At 45.7% G+C, this 20,293-nt stretch overlaps 2 protein-coding genes across 4 annotated transcripts in view; one reads left to right on the top strand and one right to left on the bottom strand.

Annotated features, from left to right (window-relative positions):
- The window catches only part of LOC147635404 (uncharacterized), a 45,704-nt gene extending 30,236 nt beyond the window's left edge, over positions 1 to 15,468 (top strand). The window contains exon 3 of one of the 2 annotated variants that reach the window (XM_086802673.1): positions 14,380 to 15,468. In XM_086802673.1, the coding sequence (XP_086658799.1) occupies positions 14,380 to 15,364 (985 nt within the window). In that variant the 3' untranslated portion in view covers positions 15,365 to 15,468. Of the gene's footprint in view, positions 1 to 13,940; positions 14,311 to 14,379 lie in introns of those variants that run through there. The other variant, XM_086802674.1, reaches the window with a different exon arrangement.
- On the bottom strand, positions 1,149 to 18,546 carry LOC147635403 (uncharacterized). Of its 2 annotated transcripts, none has more exons than XM_086802675.1 (3): positions 15,439 to 18,546; positions 1,716 to 2,222; positions 1,149 to 1,645 (listed from the first exon to the last, which is right to left on the bottom strand). In XM_086802675.1, the coding sequence occupies exons 2-3, from the start codon at positions 1,877 to 1,879 to the stop codon at positions 1,339 to 1,341; spliced, it is 471 nt and encodes a 156-aa protein (XP_086658801.1). In that variant the 5' UTR covers positions 1,880 to 2,222; positions 15,439 to 18,546; the 3' UTR covers positions 1,149 to 1,338. The 2 variants fall into 2 exon arrangements, with proteins under 2 accessions (XP_086658801.1, XP_086658802.1); XM_086802676.1 differs by having other exon boundaries at positions 1,959 to 2,222; positions 15,439 to 15,571.
- Between the last annotated feature and the right edge of the window lie 1,747 nt (positions 18,547 to 20,293).

Here is a 20,293-nt window from a genome sequence, read left to right as displayed (position 1 = left end):
CTCTGCACTGTAGTACATGGTGACAAGATGGCTCATCATCAGTGCAACACTGTACAACAATAGAACCCTTTAGGATTTGATATTTGTTGTACGCCATGATCCATTGTAATCCTCAGTCCAAGATATGTCAGCAGGCACGAGCTACGTAGGTCATTCCTCAGCCTTAGAGAGTTAGTCTGTCAGTCAAAGTCCCTTAACCCACTTGGAAAGAATCATTCATGCATATAGAAGTCATAGAAGCCTTAGGGTTTGCATCAGATCATGTTTGCATTTTGCATATCATTCATCCCATATGCATATAGACTATCTAGATCATTGCAGAAGACTCAGAATATCATCCAATATTTTTTCCATATTTTATATCATTTATCTGGCATTTTACCATATTATTATCAACATTATCCATTTAATGCAAGACATAATGCAGTCGGCCAGCTTTCAGCCAGCCAACCTACTCATGAAAGGCATATAAATAGCCTAGCATTGCATTCATTCATATCATTCAATCATCAGCAATCAAGCGTTTCTTCATTCAGCAGAAGGAGCATCCACGATTGAGCATTCAAGTCAAGTTCACAAGCATCCGGAACAAGGTTCCACAGTTGTACTTCACTGTCTTGTAATAAGAACAATACTTCATCGGCAATGTGAAGCAGGCCCTTGAGAGGGTTGGTTGGGACCCAGTGACGGCTTACCATTCATGGACCAAGACCCAAATCAAACAACACACCCCAATACATACAAAGAAGAGAATTCAGCAAATGTTTTGAACTTCATATCATATCAGATGTCATCAAATCGGAAAAAGACAAAAAAGGAATCAAAGAGCTGGAAAAGTTGATGTCATCAGCTTTCCCACTTTTTGTTCATTTCAGTGACCTAAACCTTTTACAGACATTCATTCTTGATCTGCTATTCATGATGTACAATGCAGGAGTTCATGCCTGCAAGCAGAAGTTTTTAAGGTCCCAAAATAGAGTCCAGACCACCAAGAAAAATATCAGCTAAAAGACTCTTCTTTCAACAGGCAGAATTGTTGGTGAGAAAAAGACCTCATCCACAAGTGATCTTATCTTAGAAGCGTTGTCTTTCTTTAATTGCGTCAAGGTGCAACTAGTGCAGACTTAGATGTCAATGTCATAGCATACAAAAAAAAACCTCAACTATGAATAAAAGAAAACCATTGTTGTACGACAAGAAGTGCCCCTCTACATGAATAACTAGCTCAAGAAAGTGCTTTCTGTTGAGCACAATACAAATCAATGAGTATCCCATTTGCGCCACCTTGAAGAATGCCAAATGTCGCTCCAAAAAAACTGCATTCGCTAGAACACTGAGCTAATAAACTACCTGGTTTGGCCCCACTAAGTCAGGGTCCTGGCTGTCATGGTGCTTCCCTTGAACAGAGCCAGAAGGAACTCCCCAACTCTCAAGATTATCCAGTGTAGCTCGATGCAAAGCCCAATTGCCAAATGAAATGACGTGGCTGGGTAAAATATGACCCGTCGGTCCAAGATTTGCCATGTTGTTTGAGTCAAAGTACACAAATAGCATCCGTCGCTTGTTCGAGGATGCTTTTTTCCACAATTTTGCCACCATGACTCCTTTTACAGTGCAATTGGGCCTTAGGTAGTCACTTGCAGACCTAATGCAATAAAACACCATTAGAATTGATTTTCGCACTTGGGGAACTCACACAAGATAAAGAGACTTACCCATATAGACTCCACAAGCTTTGAGATGTGGCAACCTCGATCACAATATTGGGGTCCTTGAGAGATGGTTGTTGGCTAATCGGAACAATATACTCGTCGCGTTGACGAGCATATGGCCCAATTTGCACATTTATGTTGGCCCCATTTTTAAGGTAGTTCCTCATGCTTGAGTCTTTGAAAACTCAAGCATGAGGGCTCCTCCATGCTCCATAGTTATTAAATCTATTGCAAATAAAGTTGCACCTTTGTAGCACATGATCATGTCGGACTTCTCTTCCATCAAGACCAGAGCCTCTTCAAGGGAGAGGTCAGTGAGAAGAGCCACATCTTCTTCTAAATCATTCTCACGATCTTGATCTCTGCTCTGCAAAATAATCCGTGCCTTGTCCAAGACATTGGTGGGGATGATGACTCGTTTCACCCGCGCAGCTTTGGCCCTTCTCATACTTACTACTGTAGCAGAGGGGTAAGAAGCATTACTGTTTACTTGAGGGCTCACCTCACACCCTACATGAAACAAAGAAGATCATAATCACACAGTTACCTGTAGTAAACACACTAATGCTGTGCAGATTATGCAACCCACAACAGACTCTCTGCTATGCATGGAGGAAAAAGACCTACACACCTTCTCTTTTGTATTTCTGTGCAGTAAACACTCTCATGATGTGCAGATTATGCAACCCACGACAGACTCTCTACTACGCATGGCCTTCTCTTTTGAAACAAAGAAGATCATAATCACACAGTTACCTGTAGTAACCACGCTCGTGCCGTGCAGAGTATGCAACCCACGACAGACTCTCTGCTATGCATGGAGAAAAAAGACCTATACACCTTACCAAATCCACCAGAAGTAGAAAGCATCCAAGAGAGTTGAAATAGAGATGCACTTTACGCGTTACCACTTATTGTTAATGGCTACCGCACCTCCCAAGAGAGAACTCTAAACATTCACCATTGAAAGAAGCAATAGACAACAACCATCGTTGGGTACTTACCAATGCTTCGAGCTCACGTCCCTTGAGGTCCCCAAGCTCACTTCCGGAAGCTCCAATCCTCCAAGCTCCACCTCCACGCTATCACCATAGAGTCGCTCACACCATAACACAAGGCAATCTCTCTTGGATACGAGGGGACAGAGGAGCCCAGTTGGTTGGCACTTGGATACCTCTGCTCTTATATGCTGATGATATGTGCTTATTAGCAGACTCACCAGAGGGTATGCAGAGGCACTTGGATACTTTACATGCTTATGCACAGGACAGTGGGCTCTCAGTTAACCTTGGTAAGACCAAGGTTATGGTGTTTAACACTACAGCTCAGTGGGAGATCAGGGCCTATTTTCACATATGGGCAGGAGACAGTGGAGTATGTTGACTCATACACATATCTTGGAGTGGTGTTCACTGGGCCCACATTTTCCATGAGGGGGGCAACAGAGGCCAGATTGACTAGAGGATATGCAGCACTAGGAGGTCTAGAGAGGATGTGCTCACAGGTACAGTTTCAGGAGCCACGCACTAAGCTGTGGCTATTTGACACGTTGATCGCATCGGCTATGCTATATGGAGTACAGATCCGGGGGCCTAGCCTAGATCGTCATAGTCGATCAGGACGCACATATGATGGATGGAGATCGATGGAGAGACCGCTTGTGTCCATGATCTCCAGGATGATTCGGGCTAAGGCCTCGGTACCCCATGAGATTATCCGAGCCGAGATGGGAGCACCACTGATCGTAGTCGAGGCTCTTGCCAGATCAGTGTCCTTCATTCATAGCACCTGGGAGCTTCCCCGACACCGGTACGCACGACATGCTTTAGAGTCCTCTCATCAGCTAGCCATGGAGGGAGACACTTCATGTTGGTATGCGCAAACAGCATCCTCGTTTGAGCTCCACGGGTTCAGCTTAGACAGACTTCCACCCTTCCAGTACTCTCTAGAGGCACCCTCTCTCACCTTGACACATTCTGAGATTAGTAGAGTCATCAGACAGGACCTCATTCAGTTGGACACTAGGAGGACATGGCTAGAGCCCTCACAAGAGTTAGGGACGAAGATGGCTTTCTATAGAGACCATCTTCTCCGCACCACTGAGGATGGCTTTTTACTTAGACCGAGCTACATGGATACCCATTTGTCCCATGGATTGAGGTGTGCCACTGGGCAGATCCGCACCTCTTCACATCAGTTAGAGATAGAGACAGGCAGATTTAGAGGCATACCTCCAGGGGACAGGATATGTCAGATTTGTTGGATAGAGCCAGAGACGGAGGAGCACTACATCTGTCGCTGCACAGCATATTATGAGATTCGAGGGCGCTACCATTGCCTTTTCAGACAGGGATTTGGACCAATGGACTATTGTGATCAGCGATGCTTGGGTTTTTATCTACTGGAGATCCGCAGGCTCAGAGAGTCCATTATGAGGAGCAGATGCCCGACTGGCAGGGAGTCCACACAGAGACAGATCACTGACTCCTCCAGAGGGACTACCCGGGAGGGGACACAGCCGACAGCCCAACAGTGGGCACCCCGTGGGACTCTAGTTGAGAGAGCTATCCAGTTGGGCAGATCCAGAGGCCCGAGGGTTCACGGATCCTTACATCAGAGACGATGCCTACACCGGAGGATTCAGAGCATCATTGCGAGGCATCGGGCTCGTCCGACCAGGCATCTCACTATGGCAGATATCCAGGCCATCCGGCAGAGACCCATGCTAGAGCTCCTAGGATGATTACCACTCCAGCCATATACTGTTGTACTCACTGTCACTTTTGTACTCCCCCATATTCATGTATTCATGTATCCATGTACTCATGTACCCCATTTTGTCTAGTAGCATTAGCTTCCCACTCTCCCTAGTTGCTGCTTCCGGATGCTCCCTACTGATGTATTGTAGGGCTAGATACTTACTTACCTTCAGTCCTTTCTTTTCTTTTCCAGATAGTGTATCAGATGTCATATATGGTTGTAACTTTGGTCTCATAGGTCACTTTGGCCTTTTGAAGATGTTAATATAACATTTCATTTCTCTCTCACTCCTCTACACATACATGCATAGAGAAGGAACATGCACTAGAGTACACTCTCACACTCTCTATCCATGTATGTGTCGAGGAGAGAGATGAGAAGACTTACTCGCCGCAAAAGGCGGGCCTTCACAGAGATACAGAAGCTAGAGAGCTTTCATTTCTTCATGAGTAGAGATAGCCCTGTCTCATGGCGGCACTTCAGAGAGCCCCGGACACCGACACCTATTGCAGACCCATAGACATGGCGCACACATATGCAGAGGGCCTATACCACGCCCCACAGCAGCCACCTATACCTCAGCCACAGGAGCCTCGACCTACCACAGCTAGCTTCTTTACCCACTCGATGATACAGGAAGCTATCCGCCGCCTATAGCATGGACGGGCCGCCGACCATATGGGCCTGCAGGGTGAGCATCTCATATATGCAGTAGATTCTTTGGCTCCTTTTCTTGCACACCTGTTTAACAGGGCACTAGCAGAGGGTTTGCCTGCGGAGTGGACGATGCACACCATTGTGCCAATTCACAAAACAGGGGATATGCTCGATCCAAGCAACTACAGGACGGTTATGGTTGGCCACGTGCTTGCCAAACTCTATGGTGCAGTTTACGCTCATCAGGGCAGGCAGGCTTCAGGAGAGCTTTCTCTACCACTGACCATGTATTCACTTTGAGATGTATGATTGATCAGGCCAGAGTGAGGAAGAGAAAGCTCTATTGCTGCTTTGTGGATTTCCGCAAGGCATTTGACACAGTACCACGAGAGAGGCTCTTTCAGCGCCTGCAGTCTCTTGGCATACCAGCAGATATGACATGGGCCATCTATGCATTATATGAGCAGGTTTTTGGGCGAGTCAGATGTCTAGGAGGTATGTCCGAGACTATTGCTAGCACCATTGGTGTGAAGCAAGGATGCCCACTTTCCCCCACGCTATTTGGGTTATACATTGATGAGGTGGCTGACTTCATTACACGGGGAGGCGGAGATGGAGTTGATTTAGCAGGTACCTCAGTACATATTATGCTTTATGTTGATGATATTGTATTAGTGTCTGAGTCTCCAGGTGGTCTACAGCAACATCTACATGCACTCGATGATTTTGCACACAGAGGGGTCTTACTGTGAACCTTGGGAAAACCAAGGTTATGGTCTTTCATACATCGAGACAGGGCAGGAGTCAGCTGACATTCACTCTCGCAGGACGCCAGGTGGAGGTGGTGACATCATACGTGTACCTAGGGGTTACCTTCTCTGCAACAGCCACACGCTTCACCATGGGTTCAGCAGCCAGAGCTAGATTGACACAGGGATATGCAGCATTGGCTATGCTAGAGAGACAGTGCCACCAGGCACATTTTCAGGAGCCCCGGACGAAGGGGTGGCTATTTGACACATTAGTCACACCGGCATTGATGTATGGAGCAGCGGTATGGGCGCCAAGCCTTGCTACCCATTGGTGGACACAGATAGAGAGACCACAGGCCCTCATGATGGCACGCATGATACGCAGCAAACCGTCAATACCTCATGACATTATCCGAGCAGAGTTTGCTGTGCCTCCTACGATGGTAGAGGCCATATTTCAGACTATATGCCTACTAGACAGATTTAGAGAGATGCCACAGGACAGATTGTCATACAGAGCTTTTGAGGCATCTAGACAGGCAGGAGACAGAGGATCATGGTATGCACAAATCACACATTGGTTCTCACAGCATGGCCTAGACATGGATCATCTACCACCATTCCAGTATGACAGGGATGCACCACATATCCGTCTCTCTCATAGTGAGAGGAACAGAGTATTGAGACAGGATCTATGGCAGCTCTATACACGAGAGACATGGATATCGCCTACACAGCCTCTTCCACCGAAGATGCTATACTACAGAGATCACTTCATGAGTATCACTGATGATGGATTTATAGAGAGGCCTAGATACATGGAGGGCTTTTTACCACACGGCTCCCGAGTGGCTATTGGTCAACTTAGAGTTTCATCACACCGATTGGAGATTGAGACTGGCAGAGCAGCACGGATCCCCCGAGAGGAGAGGGTATGCAGATTGTGCAGAGAGGAGGTGGAGAGTGAGGAGCATTATGTATGCAGATGCAGAGCATATACAGCCATTAGAGAGAGATATCCCATTTTATTCAGAGAGCCACATTCCCTACGCCAGATCTTTGAGGCAGCAGACCAGCGCATACTGGGGAGATTCATTCTAGACATACAGCGCCACAGAGAGACATCATTACAGGCTCAGACAGCTCCAGAGGGGGGACGACAGACACAAATTACTACATTTTTTCAGAGATCCATCCCACTCCCAGCCCCTACACGGCAGGGAATTACTCTCCAGAGAGCAGAGACACTCTGAGCCCGCAGGAGACAGAGGACACCTGGCTTTCGAACACCACGCCTATACCAGAGAGAGATGACAGAGATCAGAGCTCAGTTTCACAGAGAGGGTGCGGAGCGACTGGCTCGCTTCAGAGCACACCCAGGCATGTTCTTCAGGGAGCTGTGGACACCCCCTTCATTGATGTATACCATTTTATACCCCCAGTATGGTACAGGATGGAGCTAGCTAGGTTGCATATCATGATTGTATACTCCATGCATATAGCTTTGCATTCTCCTAGTAGTAGAGCTCCATCCCCTCCACCACTCATTGTACTTATTGCCTGCATCCTCATCCTCAACATTTGCATGTCCCCCACTTGTTCCAGGGACTTTTCCTTTGTCCGCTTTCAGTGGTTCACCGTTTGCGTTTACGCCATACCAACAACCCAACCCAATTGGCTAGAGTCCGCAACCCTCACAAGTGAAGACGGAGATCCCATCTTTGCCTCTAGAAGGGAGAAGTGATGTGGATGGGGCTTCTGCTCCAAAAAAGGTCAAAAAGCTTCCAATAAAACGTTAGAGTCCAACAATCACATGATGCAGAGATGCAGGAGGTTGAAGTTTTCAACAAAGCCCCCGTGACCAAGAGACGTAGAAAGGCCTCAACACCAAAGACCAATGTAGATGAACAAACACGGAAGAGGGAGGTTTGGAAGAATGCATGGCTTGTTGAGCTCATTCACATCCGAGGCTCAATGCACGATGAGTTTGGAAAAACTCCAAAAGCAAGGGGTTGATTTGTGGTCTAAAGTCGCCACTCAACTTGCAGGGCTATTCCTAGAGTGTGACAAAGACTCTGAAAGTTGCAGAAAGAGATGGGCTCATGTGTATGCAGACTACAAGAAGGACAAGGTCCATAATTCGATGTTTGGAAATGATCATAAGGTAACATATCAATGGTTTGATATCATAGTGCCTTTGCGTGACACTTATTAATGTCCTCAAATGGAGGAGCATATTTGTTAATCCAAAATGGGATTAACTTCCCCCCTACCTGATGTAGGCTCTCTCCTCAGAACCTGTTACCTAGGCCGAAAGACCTGGTCGCCGAACTCATGCCTGTAAAAGTTACAGCATGATTGAAGCTTTTTGAGGGTTCTTATAAAGACTACGTGTGACGTCCACAACCCGGTGTCGACCATATCTTCAAATATAATGTGCATGTAACCTAGAAGACACCTTAGGCGATGATAGTATAATATCATGGCTCTTTCATCAAGACCTATGTTCATGTCGAAGCAGAGCTGGTTAGCTACAAATTCATCATATCGTTCCTTAGGTTGATCTATTAGGACCACTATCAGCTTCAGAAATCTGATTGTTGCCACAATATCTGGATCTGGAATATGGTTCCAAACTCGTATCCAGGTGAGCATTTGCTGCCTTTGACTTGCAATATCTGGAAATGTTGATGGTGCAAACCGCGAAAAATTATAGCAAACTTAAGAATCCCGGTGTTTGGCATCATGGAATTGTAATGGGGTCAGCCTCCGCTTGATAGGCATGTATAGTGGATTAACCCTTTGGGTTGGTGGGGAGCACTGGTACTGCTAACTATATTCAGGAATTGTGAGATATTCCTTATGCCATTTTGGTTGTATACCGAAATCCTCAATGCGGGGATTGGTATTATATGTGATGATGGCCGTGTAACCTCCCCTTGTGTGAACGGGATTTACTTTGTGCCACCTCTGAAAACAATAACTAATCATGAGTGTAACAATTCTAATCTCGAGCAGGTCCGCTAAGTGGGGGTTTGCCAGCTTTGTATGCTTTGCCACATTTGCCCATACTGTACCTTCTCCTGTCATCAATAACAGCTCCTCCAAATCGGGCATTGGTGCATGGAGAGGATAGGGCACATAAGGTTGCCATCTCGCATGGTGTTTTTTGAAAATAAACAAAAACACAAAAGCAACTTAAAAAAAACAGCTTTTGGGGGCTTATAAAATACGCCTAGAGTGGGCTTCTAGCCACACATCTCCTGGAGTTCTGTTGCTTGTAGCCAGGCTTTTCTCTCACTTTCCAATTTTTCCACTTCGAGATGTCGACCCAAGAATCGGAGATGGAACCCGTTCGTGAACACGAAAACCTGCCGGGTTACCGAGGCCGCCAATGGTGATCGTTTCAAAGATCTCGTGACTAAATCTAATTTTCAGAAGTTTAAAGTAACTTTCAAGGCTTTTTTCACGGAGCATCAGGCATAGGTCGCCGCGCAGATGTAGACTTTGCAAAATTCCATCTCTTTATTGACCACTACCCTGTCTACTCTTTCGGGTGGTATGGATACCTTGGCGCCTGCTTTAGGGCCCAACATCACTCTGGAGCAGTTTGGGGGCGAGTAAAAGCAATGTACCAAGGAGATTGTGGACACGTGGCTACATAAGTGGCAGGTCCACTTCCAGTTTCATCCATATGGCGATGACAAAAAGATTCAATTGGCAGTAGATTTCCTCTCGGGCAAGGCTTTGCTCTAGTGGAAAGAACTCAAACCTAAATCAACAACCTGGGCGCAGTTTGAAGAAGTCTTCAAGACAGAATTCTTCGAGGAGGAGGATGACTACGACATAGTTGCTCGGTTTGCCACTTTGACCATGACCTTGCAGAACAAGGTCTACCTCCAGAAGTTTAGAGACTTGCAAATGAAAGCTATGAAGATGGATTCTACAACTCTTTTGGGTTTCTTCATAGCAAGTTTACCCGACTCACCATTTACAGGTCAAGAATAACAAGTGTAAAACTTTGGACGAGGTCATTCACTCCGCGCATATTTATGATGATATGATGGTCTCTTCCAAAACCAAGCCCGTAACCGAGTAGGAGAACAAGCACAAAGAAAGTTCTCCGCACCGATGACTAGCACGATAGAAGGAAAGTCTTTGAACCAACCTTCGAAGAATTCTAAATTGTCTTCTCAAGGCTTCGAAGCTCAAGGAGGAGGGATGTGCTTCATCTGCGAAGAAAAAGGACACATGCACACTATGAGCTGTAGAGGGGGTGTTAGAATTGTGCATCTACCTATTTATTGGGCATTTATCTATTTTTTCCCTTGATTTAGGTGGTCGTGGAGCAGTTGGCTAGCTCTAGGAGCAGTCGGCCAGTTCCTCATATCACTATATAAAGGCTTCACATATTCACTTGCATTCATCCATTCCTTTGCACAAGTTCAACATCTCTTTCCGGCTAATTGCCATTGTAAAGCCTATTGCTAATATAAAAGGTGATCTTGTCCACAAGCTCTCTCTCTCTTGTTCAATTTATGCTTCCACCTGTGCATTCTCCAACAGAAGTTGCAGGGTGGCTCTGATTGCATGGGGAAGCTTTCTTGAGGCTCTAGCGGCCTGGCCCTTTTCTCACGGATAGCGGAGGTGATCCCATTTGGCATTACAAACTACCCATGTGGTTATCCCCCCCCCTGTATGAGATAGCCTTCTCCTCATAGAGCAGCCAGTCGAAGAGGAAGTGCATCTTTCTCCACGCCTTTTGATTATCTGACCCGTGCCCTGTACATGAGGCGAGGTTGTATCTAGCCCTTTGTGGTTGTATTTAGTCCATTGTGGCTGTTTTTCATTAACTAATAGAAGGATCTATTTCTCGGGGGGGGGAAAAAAGAGGTACCTTCCCCTACTTCCAGTGATTGGTAGAGTGATCGGGAGAGTGATGGAATCTCCCCCCTACCACTGCTTCGATTCTAGCTCGCACTGCTAGGACACCCTCCCTTCACATTTGCATCGCTTCTCCAGAGTATGTTCCTCATGTCATTTCTCTTCCGTGCCTCCGAAGAGATCCTATTTTGCAGAGAGTTGAGTACTCTGGCCTCCCTAGACAGTGCTTGTTTTGCCCACTGTCAGTCAAGGCGAGCGCCACCAATAGTCCCTCCCTCTGATCCCAGTACAGCTCCTCATCAGGGGGGGAATCCACAACTCGGATCCATAGCACCAGGCCCCGGCCCTCCATGTGAGTGGCAGGCCACTGGTTGGAGGTAGAACCACTACTAAGCCTCCAAGGCAGAGAGGCACCATCACGCGTGCTAGCTTGGTGGGCTCGAGGAGGATACAACTATGTCAAAGAACCGTTTTGAGCATTTATCTCAATAGCCTTCGAACAGCAATGGCCGCCCCCTATCACATCTCAGGGCCCGGCGCCAGCCCCCCCTTTCTGGTGACCTTAACTCGTCGTGACCCTCTTCCCGATGTCTAGATACGTCGGAGATCTTCTGACCCTTGCACGTACAGGCACAGAGCAGACAGAGTTGTATGATACTCAAGAGGCTATGTACCAGGAGATCACGGCAGAGGATGTAGGGTTGCAGAGATCAGCACAGGATGAGGGGGAGATTACAGATTATGGCAGGCATTTTCTCACACTCGGGAGTGCACATGCGTTGGTCATATACAATGGCTTATCGAGATGGCAAGGATCAGATGCTCTCACACACTGGAACTCTAAAGGGGGAGCGAGCACAGTGGACTACTTGATGGGATCTCCTTCATTGATACCTGATGTGCGGGATTTCACGATTTCCAGTAGGCCCATAGGCATAGCAGCCGATCATGCATACCTAAGTTTCACACTAGTAGGTAGATCCCCGAGAGATGGGCCAGCCACTCATCTACCTAGGTACCCGAGATATCAGTTTACACGTGAGACAGTTGGGGTCTATCGAGATGGAGTATCTGATGGCTTGTTCGCTTTAGACCCACATAGCCCTCTGGACGAGATCACGAGAGGATTGGCAAGTGTACTACATGCATCCGCCTCATATGCGTTTCCCTGCACTATTATCCCTTCCACCCACCCCCGCAGCACTGCCCCACAGAACAGTTGGTATGATGATGAGTGTCGTGAGACACGAGCACAGCTACAGCGTGAGATTGCCATTGGGTCTCACACGCATAGACAGGCTAGGATGATCTTTCGGCGCCTTGTGCGGAGGAAGAAACGAGCCTATCTGGCTAAGCTAGAGGAGGAGATCTACCAACTCTTCCTGGGAAAGGACAGCAAGAGGGCATGGAAGATGTTTCAGGAGAGACAGCCTGGTACTCCGATTACTGCACCTGAGGCATGGCATACTTATGCTAGAGAGCTATATGATGCACCAAGACAACCCCCCACCCCCCCTCCATTGGGAGCTAGACCGGCTAGCAGCACCTTTTTTACTATGTGGATGGTGCTAGATGCGATAGACAAGTTACAGAATGGAAAGGCACAGGATCATGATGGGCTAGTTGGAGAGCACTTCTCATATGCACGAGACACTTTGGCTCCGCTCATCGTACATGTGTTTAATCGTGTCATTTGTGAGGGTTTCTCGACAAGCTGGACAGAGCATATCATTGTACCACTCTTTAAGAGTGGGGACCCCATGGTACCAAGCAACTACAGGACGATAATGATTGGTCATTACTTGGCCAAATTATATGGCTCTATATTGGAGTCGGAGCTGAGCCGATGGGCAGAGAGGCATGGTCATCGAGCACATGGACATGCTAGCTTCCGGAGAGGATTTACTACCTTGGATCACATACTGACACTTAGGGCACTTATTGAAGAGGGCAGGGCACAAAAGAGAAGGATATACTGCTGCTTTGTGGACTTCCGCAAAAGCCTTCGATACCGTACCACGTGCTAGGCTTATGCACAGATTGCATGACATTGAGGTACCCAAGGATATGCAGTGGGGGATATATGCTTTGTATGAGTCTGTGACAGGCAGAGTCCGATCTCCAGGCGGACTATCTGATAGGGTGACCAGCACGATAGGGGTGAAGCAGAGATGCCTGCTATCGCCCACCCTCTTTGGATTGTACATTGATGCGGTCTCTGATTATGTAGACAGATTGGGAGGCCCAGGGGCATGCCTAGCAGGGGTGTTGATACCCATCTTGTTATATGCTGATGATATTGTTCTAATCTCAGACTCTCCGGAGGGATTACAGAGACACCTAGATGCATTACAGGCTTTCTGTGCGGATAGAGATCTGACAATGAACCTTGGGAAAACCAAGGTTATAGTGTTTAACACCACACAAGCATGGGTGACGAGATCAGAGCCTCAGTTCACTTTCCGAGGGGAGCCGGTAGAGTACGTCAGGTCATATGTCTACTTGGGAGTTACTTTCACAGGACCGCGCTCTTGGTCGGTCACCGGGCGTCCACACTTAGGTGCTCGCCCATTAGGGCGTCCCCACTTGGGCGCCCGCTTGTCAGTTCATCCCTAGCCCAACTCGCCAATCAGCCTGCCTAGCTCCAAGCTACCCCAAGCCTCAAAGCTAGTCTTGTGTGCATGCTGCACATGATAGATACACTCTGTGCACATGACAATCTCCGTGTATTTGGGCTATGCCTATTTATTGGGCATTTATGTATTTTCTCCTTGTTTTATGAGTCGTGAGCTGGTTGGCTTGTTCCAGAGCAGTCAGTCAGGTTCACATTCCCTCAATGTATTTGGGCTATGCCTATTTATTGGGCATTTATGTATTTTCTCCTTGTTTTATGAGTTGTGAGCTGGTCAGCCTGTTCCAGAGCAATTGGCCGGTTCACATCCTCACTATAAATGGAGCCTCCCCATTATTCACTTTCTCATCCAATCCCTTGCACATTGTTCAATATCTCTTATTGGCTATTGCCATTGTAAAGCTGTTCGCTATTATAAAAGGTAATCTTGTCCACAAGCTCTCTCTACTCTCTCTCTTGTTCAGTTTATGCTTCTGCTTGTGCATTCTCCAACATCGATGTCTCTTTGGAAGATGAGAAGCTCGTCTTGTGCAAAATTGATAGTTTTCATGGCTTGTGGGAATGGAGAAGGATTGGCTTGGGCAGAAGCCATAATGCCAATCAAGGGACAGGCGGCCAACTTGAACACAAAAAGAATTTTCCATATGCTGCTGCAGGCAAGAAGCGGGAGAGGCTTATCTACACAGGAGGGGAGAAAAGGTGAGGACATCTGTTATATTGGGCCATGGTCTTAATCAAATTTGCCAAAGGTATCTCATTACAAAACCAGCTCAAGGGTGGGATGATGGATGCTCCCAATGACCACATCGCATTGCAAAAGACAGAAGGAAAATTACTGATGTGAATAATTTAAAACACTGACTTTTTTATAAATTTAATGAGCACAACAGTGAGGTCTTTGAGATCATTTTCCAGATTTTTATTTTGTAGGTCATGGTTTTTAAATATTAATTCAGAACTCTTTGCACCTGTGCTACTGCAGCATACTGGATGCAAAGGTGGAGCGCATTAGCATTGGGATACAAACAGCCTTGGAAGGTGCTGCAATTGCAGAGAAAAAATGCAATGCTCTTGGTGCTGAGCTTGTTAAAGTTTTTCGAAATCTTGCAAAATCAAGCAAAGGCAAATTTTTGTATGGAAACAGAGCAAACAATGGTGGCTATTCGAGAGCTTCTGCTGTAAGATGCCAGAATACAGAGACTAGTGGAAAAGGAGGAGGATCTTCTTTAGCAGTGGTTCACCATTGCAAGAAGACCTCTCTGAAAAGTTTAGTTGGAAGTCTACACTGTCGTAAAGAGAACATGGTTTCAAGTGGTAAAAGCAGGAACTGCAAGGTAAACAGATCATCTAAGAAAGCAGAAACTGCTATTAAGAACACTGGATTTGTAGATTCTGTGAAAAGGTTGAGTTCACCTTGGTCTGAGGAAGAGTCTAACAAGCATCATGAGAAGCTTGTGGATCCAAACTCTTTATCAAGGAGACCCTCTGATGTAGATCCAAATCCCACATCAAGGAAACCCTCTGATGTAGATCCAAATCCCACATCAAGGAAAGTCTCTGATTCAGTTGAAGACCATTTTGAGGATTCCATTAACAAATCTAACACATCATCAAGGTCCTTTTCCTCTGAGCAAGGAAGAGACCAAATTTTTCCAAACCTTTTAGGGAAAAACGGAGAAATCAGAAGAAATTTCTATAAAAAGTGTGATAGTGGCAAACATCACCACAGGCATGGGCAAGAAGAGGCATCATCTGTAGGTCATTGCCAAGAAAGAAGGGCCGAGCATGAAAAGCTTACAAGTTATATGTGTCCATCCAAAGACTCCCAGAAGACGAGCATTAAAGTTAATTCTGGACAATTACAGGTGAACGTGAATCATCAATCACATAAGACGAGAGGCATTCACTCCATCACACACAGTGATTCAGTTTTCTCACTATTTAGGAGTAAATGTGCTCCAGACTGAGAGATCACGTTATGCATTGAAGCAGCTTTGACATGCAGAACAAAGCACATAGTTAAGGCCAGAAGGATGCAAACCTTAGCCAGTTGGCTCTGCCGCCTTGTCCCCTGGTGCATTCCAGCTTTGTATGATAACAAAGAAAGCGCTTGTATTGACATGTAACATTGTTCAAATCGAATCAGTCATGGATTTCCCAACTTTGGGAGAAATTCTCCCTGAAGTATGTTCATACTTCAATAAAGTTATACACTCATGTGGAGTACGGTTTTAAAAGGAAATCTTGGTCAGTTTCTCCACAAAAACTTCCACATGAACCAGTTTAAGAACCGAGTGGACTAAAGATAGGGTTTGAAATGGAAATCTTGGTCAATCTCTTCACAAAAACCTCGACATGAACCAGTTCAAGAATTGAATGGACTAAAAACTTATTCCAAAGACAAAGCAATCTCATGGCAGATTAGTTGCCTGTAGAATGAGGTAAACAGGAAGCAGAGGCTGTTCCTAATTGTCACATGTGGAAGCCTTGTACTTGGATTACTGGGTTAATTGTGCAATTATTGTGGTGCATTAACTTGAGAGAAGAGAGGAGAGAGAGTACACAGTTGGCTTCCAAAACCCTCCATTTTTGGTGAATTAGCTCATACTATGTAATCGAGATATGTTTTGATCTTTGACCTTGACCTTCCAATGTCTCCTTCCTTTTTGACTCTGGCCTGTGGTATCCAAACTGTTGGTTTGTCGATCTTGCTACTCCAACTAATCATTATCAGAACAACTTTCCTTAGTGTAATGCTGGCCCATGCTGTTGCCCAGCCTGCAAGCAGGATCCAAACTGCCCGTAGCAGTTACATTTTGCATGTCACATGATTTGACCTGATCTTGGTGATGTTTGGTGCCTGGGCACATGGCTGCCAGACTTATGTACATGCATCAATCTGAAATGGATTAAAAAACTCTGCACTCGTTGAAAACTTCTTGGACCTACCCAAGCCTACCCTAATGGAAATCGACTTGGCATGTCCCTTGACTAGGGGTAACAACGGGGCACAGTGCTCATCACTAATCCAAATGGCACATAATGGTGACTAGAATGCCACAAGAGGAAGGTGCACGTGATTCGTTGTGATATCCCCCCACCCTCTCTTAGCTTTATGATGGGAGTCCACCTTCTGTTGAGTACCATCATGGACTCTGGGCATTGCTTGGACAAAACTCCACACCAAACTCTCCACATTTCTTGAGGGCAAAATTTGCATCATCTGGATCTTCTTGTACCATCCTTCTGCATATGCAGCAACTGTTGGCTTGCTTCCCATTGGTGTAGTAAAACTTCCATCTTCCCTCTGCACTTGACTGCATGCAACTCCATAAAATCCTTTGATTTGACCCTCCCTTGATCAACGCTCCAGAGCGATACCACAGCCTCCATATTGTTCTTTGTGGTAGCAACAGCTGTCTCCATTGTTCCTTATGGTCATGAGAGACATCCTCATAGCCTTTGAAGAGTCCAAGCATATTGGTGTTCCCTGAAAACGGTGAAGCTGTCAAAGTCATGCAGCAACAGCACGCACACCACCCTAGGACATTGAGCAACGTCGGTGGCTGGGCTCCCATCTCCTAGCCGTTGCCCCCCCCCAAAAACCCGGCCTGAGGAGATATCTATGACAAGGTGCCACCACACCCTATATATGGCTCTTCGACTTCCTATGCTCTTGCGTATGGGATAATCCACCACAACTTCTAGTCATGCGATAACCCAAGAGTAGCTACAAGAATTGCCACCTCCAACACCCTCCTTCAATTCGAGCACCTTGATGAAACAGAGGTTAGGACTGCCCAGGACCCCACAAGCCGAGCTCTGATACCATGTCAAAGTCATGCAGCAATACGCACAGCACCCTAGGGCACTAAGCAACATTGGTGGTTGGGGTCCCATCTCCTAGCCATTGCTCCCCCCCAAAAACCTAGCCGGAGGAGATATCTATGACAAGGTGCCACCACACCCTATATATGGCTCTTCAACTTCCCATGCTCTTGCATATGGGATAAACCACCACAACTTCTAGTCATGCGATAACCCGAGAGTAGCTATGAGAATTGCTACCTCCAACAGAAGCATCTGAGTAAATTCACTAACCGTGACATTTAAAAAGAGTAAATGTCTAGGGGAGGATGGTTTCAGCTGTACTGTAAAAAGTCCAGTCCAGCTTCTTCTCAAAGTCGATCAAATAAGTATTGCAAGAGATCCTCTCCATGTCTGTAATGGCAGAATGCGATCCACTCAGAATTTTAAGGGACTTGTCTCTAAATCCTCTGTAGACCATGAAACAAGAAAACAAGGAGGCCCAAATAAGGGTGCACAGTCCTTGAGACCAAAGAGATCATCTCCATGTCTGTGATGGCACAATGTGGTCCACTCAGAATTTTCAGGGCTGCGACATTGCCTTTGAGACACATCAGAGCCCAAAAAGAGGTTCACCTCATGTATTGAGCTACAATTGGAAGTCAGTCTGCATAAATAAGGCATGATAGGAGTCAAGGGTCATCTTGGAGGGAGAAATACTTGTCACCCCATGGCTCCCTAACCATGTTTAGCAGGGATTTGAGTGCATCATAAGCACCAAAGCTAGTGTCACTAGCCATTGTGTCTGTGTTTGGCCAGTGTGATTGGTACTTCTTTACTCTCGTGTGACTAAAGCCAGGGCTTGTGTCACTAGTATTCCTCGGTGTGTGTGAGAGAGGGTTTGAGCGTGTGTGTGAGTGTGTGAGAGTTCGTCTGCCTGTCGTGTCGTTGAGGTGTTCAGCTTCTGCACGAGGGCTTCTTTCAGCTGTGTGGGGCTTCACGTGTCTGTTTATACGCACGTGCGTTTCAGTCGTTCCCCTTGCTGTTGAGAGGGCTGTCGCCTTTTTTGGCCGTGCCGACTGAGACGGAAGTCTCCTGTACCTGCCATAGAGAGGGTTTTCGCCGACCGTTGCTGCTGACGTCGCCTATACTTGCTGCTCGCTTTCTTTACCTACTAGCTGTGGCCTTCACGTGTTTTCTGTAGTTCTTCCCTTCCAACCTGTGCAGAGAAACCACAATGCCTATAGTGGGGAAATTTTCACAGCAAGCTGTGATATTGTTTTTCTTGGGACATATATGCCCTCAGCGAGGAGTATCTCTTGGCCGAAGAATGTGTGGATGGAGTTTACTATGCAGCAAGAGGATTCTCAAAATCCCTATTGCAAGCAAAGCAAAAGTTGTTTGAGATTGCACCTCTCTTTTATGCCAGGCAAATGGTGCCATGGGTACCTATTATTGCTGACTATCAAGGGCTGCTAAAACATCAAGGCTCGGTATGGGTCATTTCCCCACGGATGCACTACCACAGATAGGGAAAAGTAGTGTGTGCACCCAAAATCATTGGCAATAGAAATAAATTATGTGTGTGGTGGGATACAAATGTGCCAACTCTTGTAAGGATTGAAATTGAGATTGTTGATTTTCCCATGGAAGAAACGCCATAGGAATTAAGCTCGTCTCCTTTTGCTAGGTCCTGTTTTAAATGTCACAAGTTTGGGCATTTTGCATCGTAATGTCCAACACTGAAATTGCAACCCCTTGAGAACTCAATTCCTCCATTATTGGTGTGGGCACAACCGAAATCTACCAAAACAAACACCGATGGTAAATACAGTGAATGCAAATGCAAAATAAAGTGTGCGAAAGCAGCACAGCAAGCACAAAATAAAAGCAATGTGCAAAACAAACAAATCAACCAAAGAAAAGATGATGATGGTTGGATGACACTAAATGCTCGAAAAACAATGACTTAGCCATTGATTGTGAGGCATTGGGATAAAACATCTATGGCCTCCATCTTGGGCAAACCAACCACATGTACATCCATGAATTGGTTGAACGCAGTGAAAGGAGGAATGGAATACTTGCAACAAATGCATAGAGAGCTATAGAGAGATCTGGTATTAGCAAATGATTATATGCAAGTTGCATAATGGACACCACCATGTAAATATGTAACATATAATGTACAGCGTTTGTCTGACCCAAATAAATGGAGGTTGTTTTGGAATTATGTTGCTTTGGCAAATCAATGTTATTTGCTTACAGGAACATAATCAACATGCTTTCAATGGAAAAGTAGGCTATTTTAGAGATTTTGGTATATTTTATGCAGGAATTGCTGATTACTCAGGCACGTGCATAATGATACGGACAGCTTTAAGTCCAACGCTCGCCTATAATGATCCTCTCAGTAGATTCATTGTCTTGCAATGTATGCTAAATGAGAAAATGCATAAAATTTGTGAGCACCGACAGCGTCAGCCAAAAGTGCAGAACTAGACTAGCTATCTATCCATGGTTGACAAACACATTCATGTTACAGGACTTTGATACCTCCATCATTGCAAGATAACACATCTGGTAATTCACACATGATTGCATCAGAAAAAGTGGCTTGGCAATCATTTATTAGAAACACTATAGCAATGGATATGTGGAATGTGAATTGTCCAGACAAAAGAGGATTCACATTTCAACATAATGCTAGGTTAGAGTATCAAGCGAGACACAGATGCTACATGTTAAATGTACACAATGGGGATCCAAGCCTTACAAAGGTATGGGTGGATTATACAGATTATACATCACAATTATCGGATCATTATCCATTATAGGTGGGGATGCATTTTGAATTAGCTATGGACAATGCAAGACTGTCATGTAAATGGTTGTGTATAGTCAATAGCTCCTATCTATCACATGATGTGTATCGAGAAAAGGTGTACAAAATCATTACATTACTTAGAGACGATGCCTACTATGATCTGGACTTAGCATAGAGAAACTTTGCAAGGATGCAATCTATCATTATAGAATATGGTGGATGGTATATGGGGTGGCAAAGAGAGTAAATAAACAGTTGCAAA

This window comes from Cibotium barometz, chromosome 9, assembly GCF_041138505.1.
Source record: "Cibotium barometz isolate CiBa-2024 chromosome 9, ASM4113850v1, whole genome shotgun sequence".
NCBI lineage: Eukaryota > Viridiplantae > Streptophyta > Polypodiopsida > Cyatheales > Cibotiaceae > Cibotium > Cibotium barometz.
This window is presented reverse-complemented; position numbering and strand designations above follow the sequence as displayed.

Bases quoted from the DNA above. Each gene is read 5' to 3' on its own strand.
- LOC147635403 (XM_086802675.1), bottom strand. From the start codon at position 1,879: ATGAGGAACTACCTTAAAAATGGGGCCAACATAAATGTGCAAATTGGG. The intron at 1,646-1,715 runs GTAAGTCTCTTT...TTATTGCATTAG, and splicing joins AGCTTGTGGAGTCTATATGG to GTCTGCAAGTGACTACCTAA.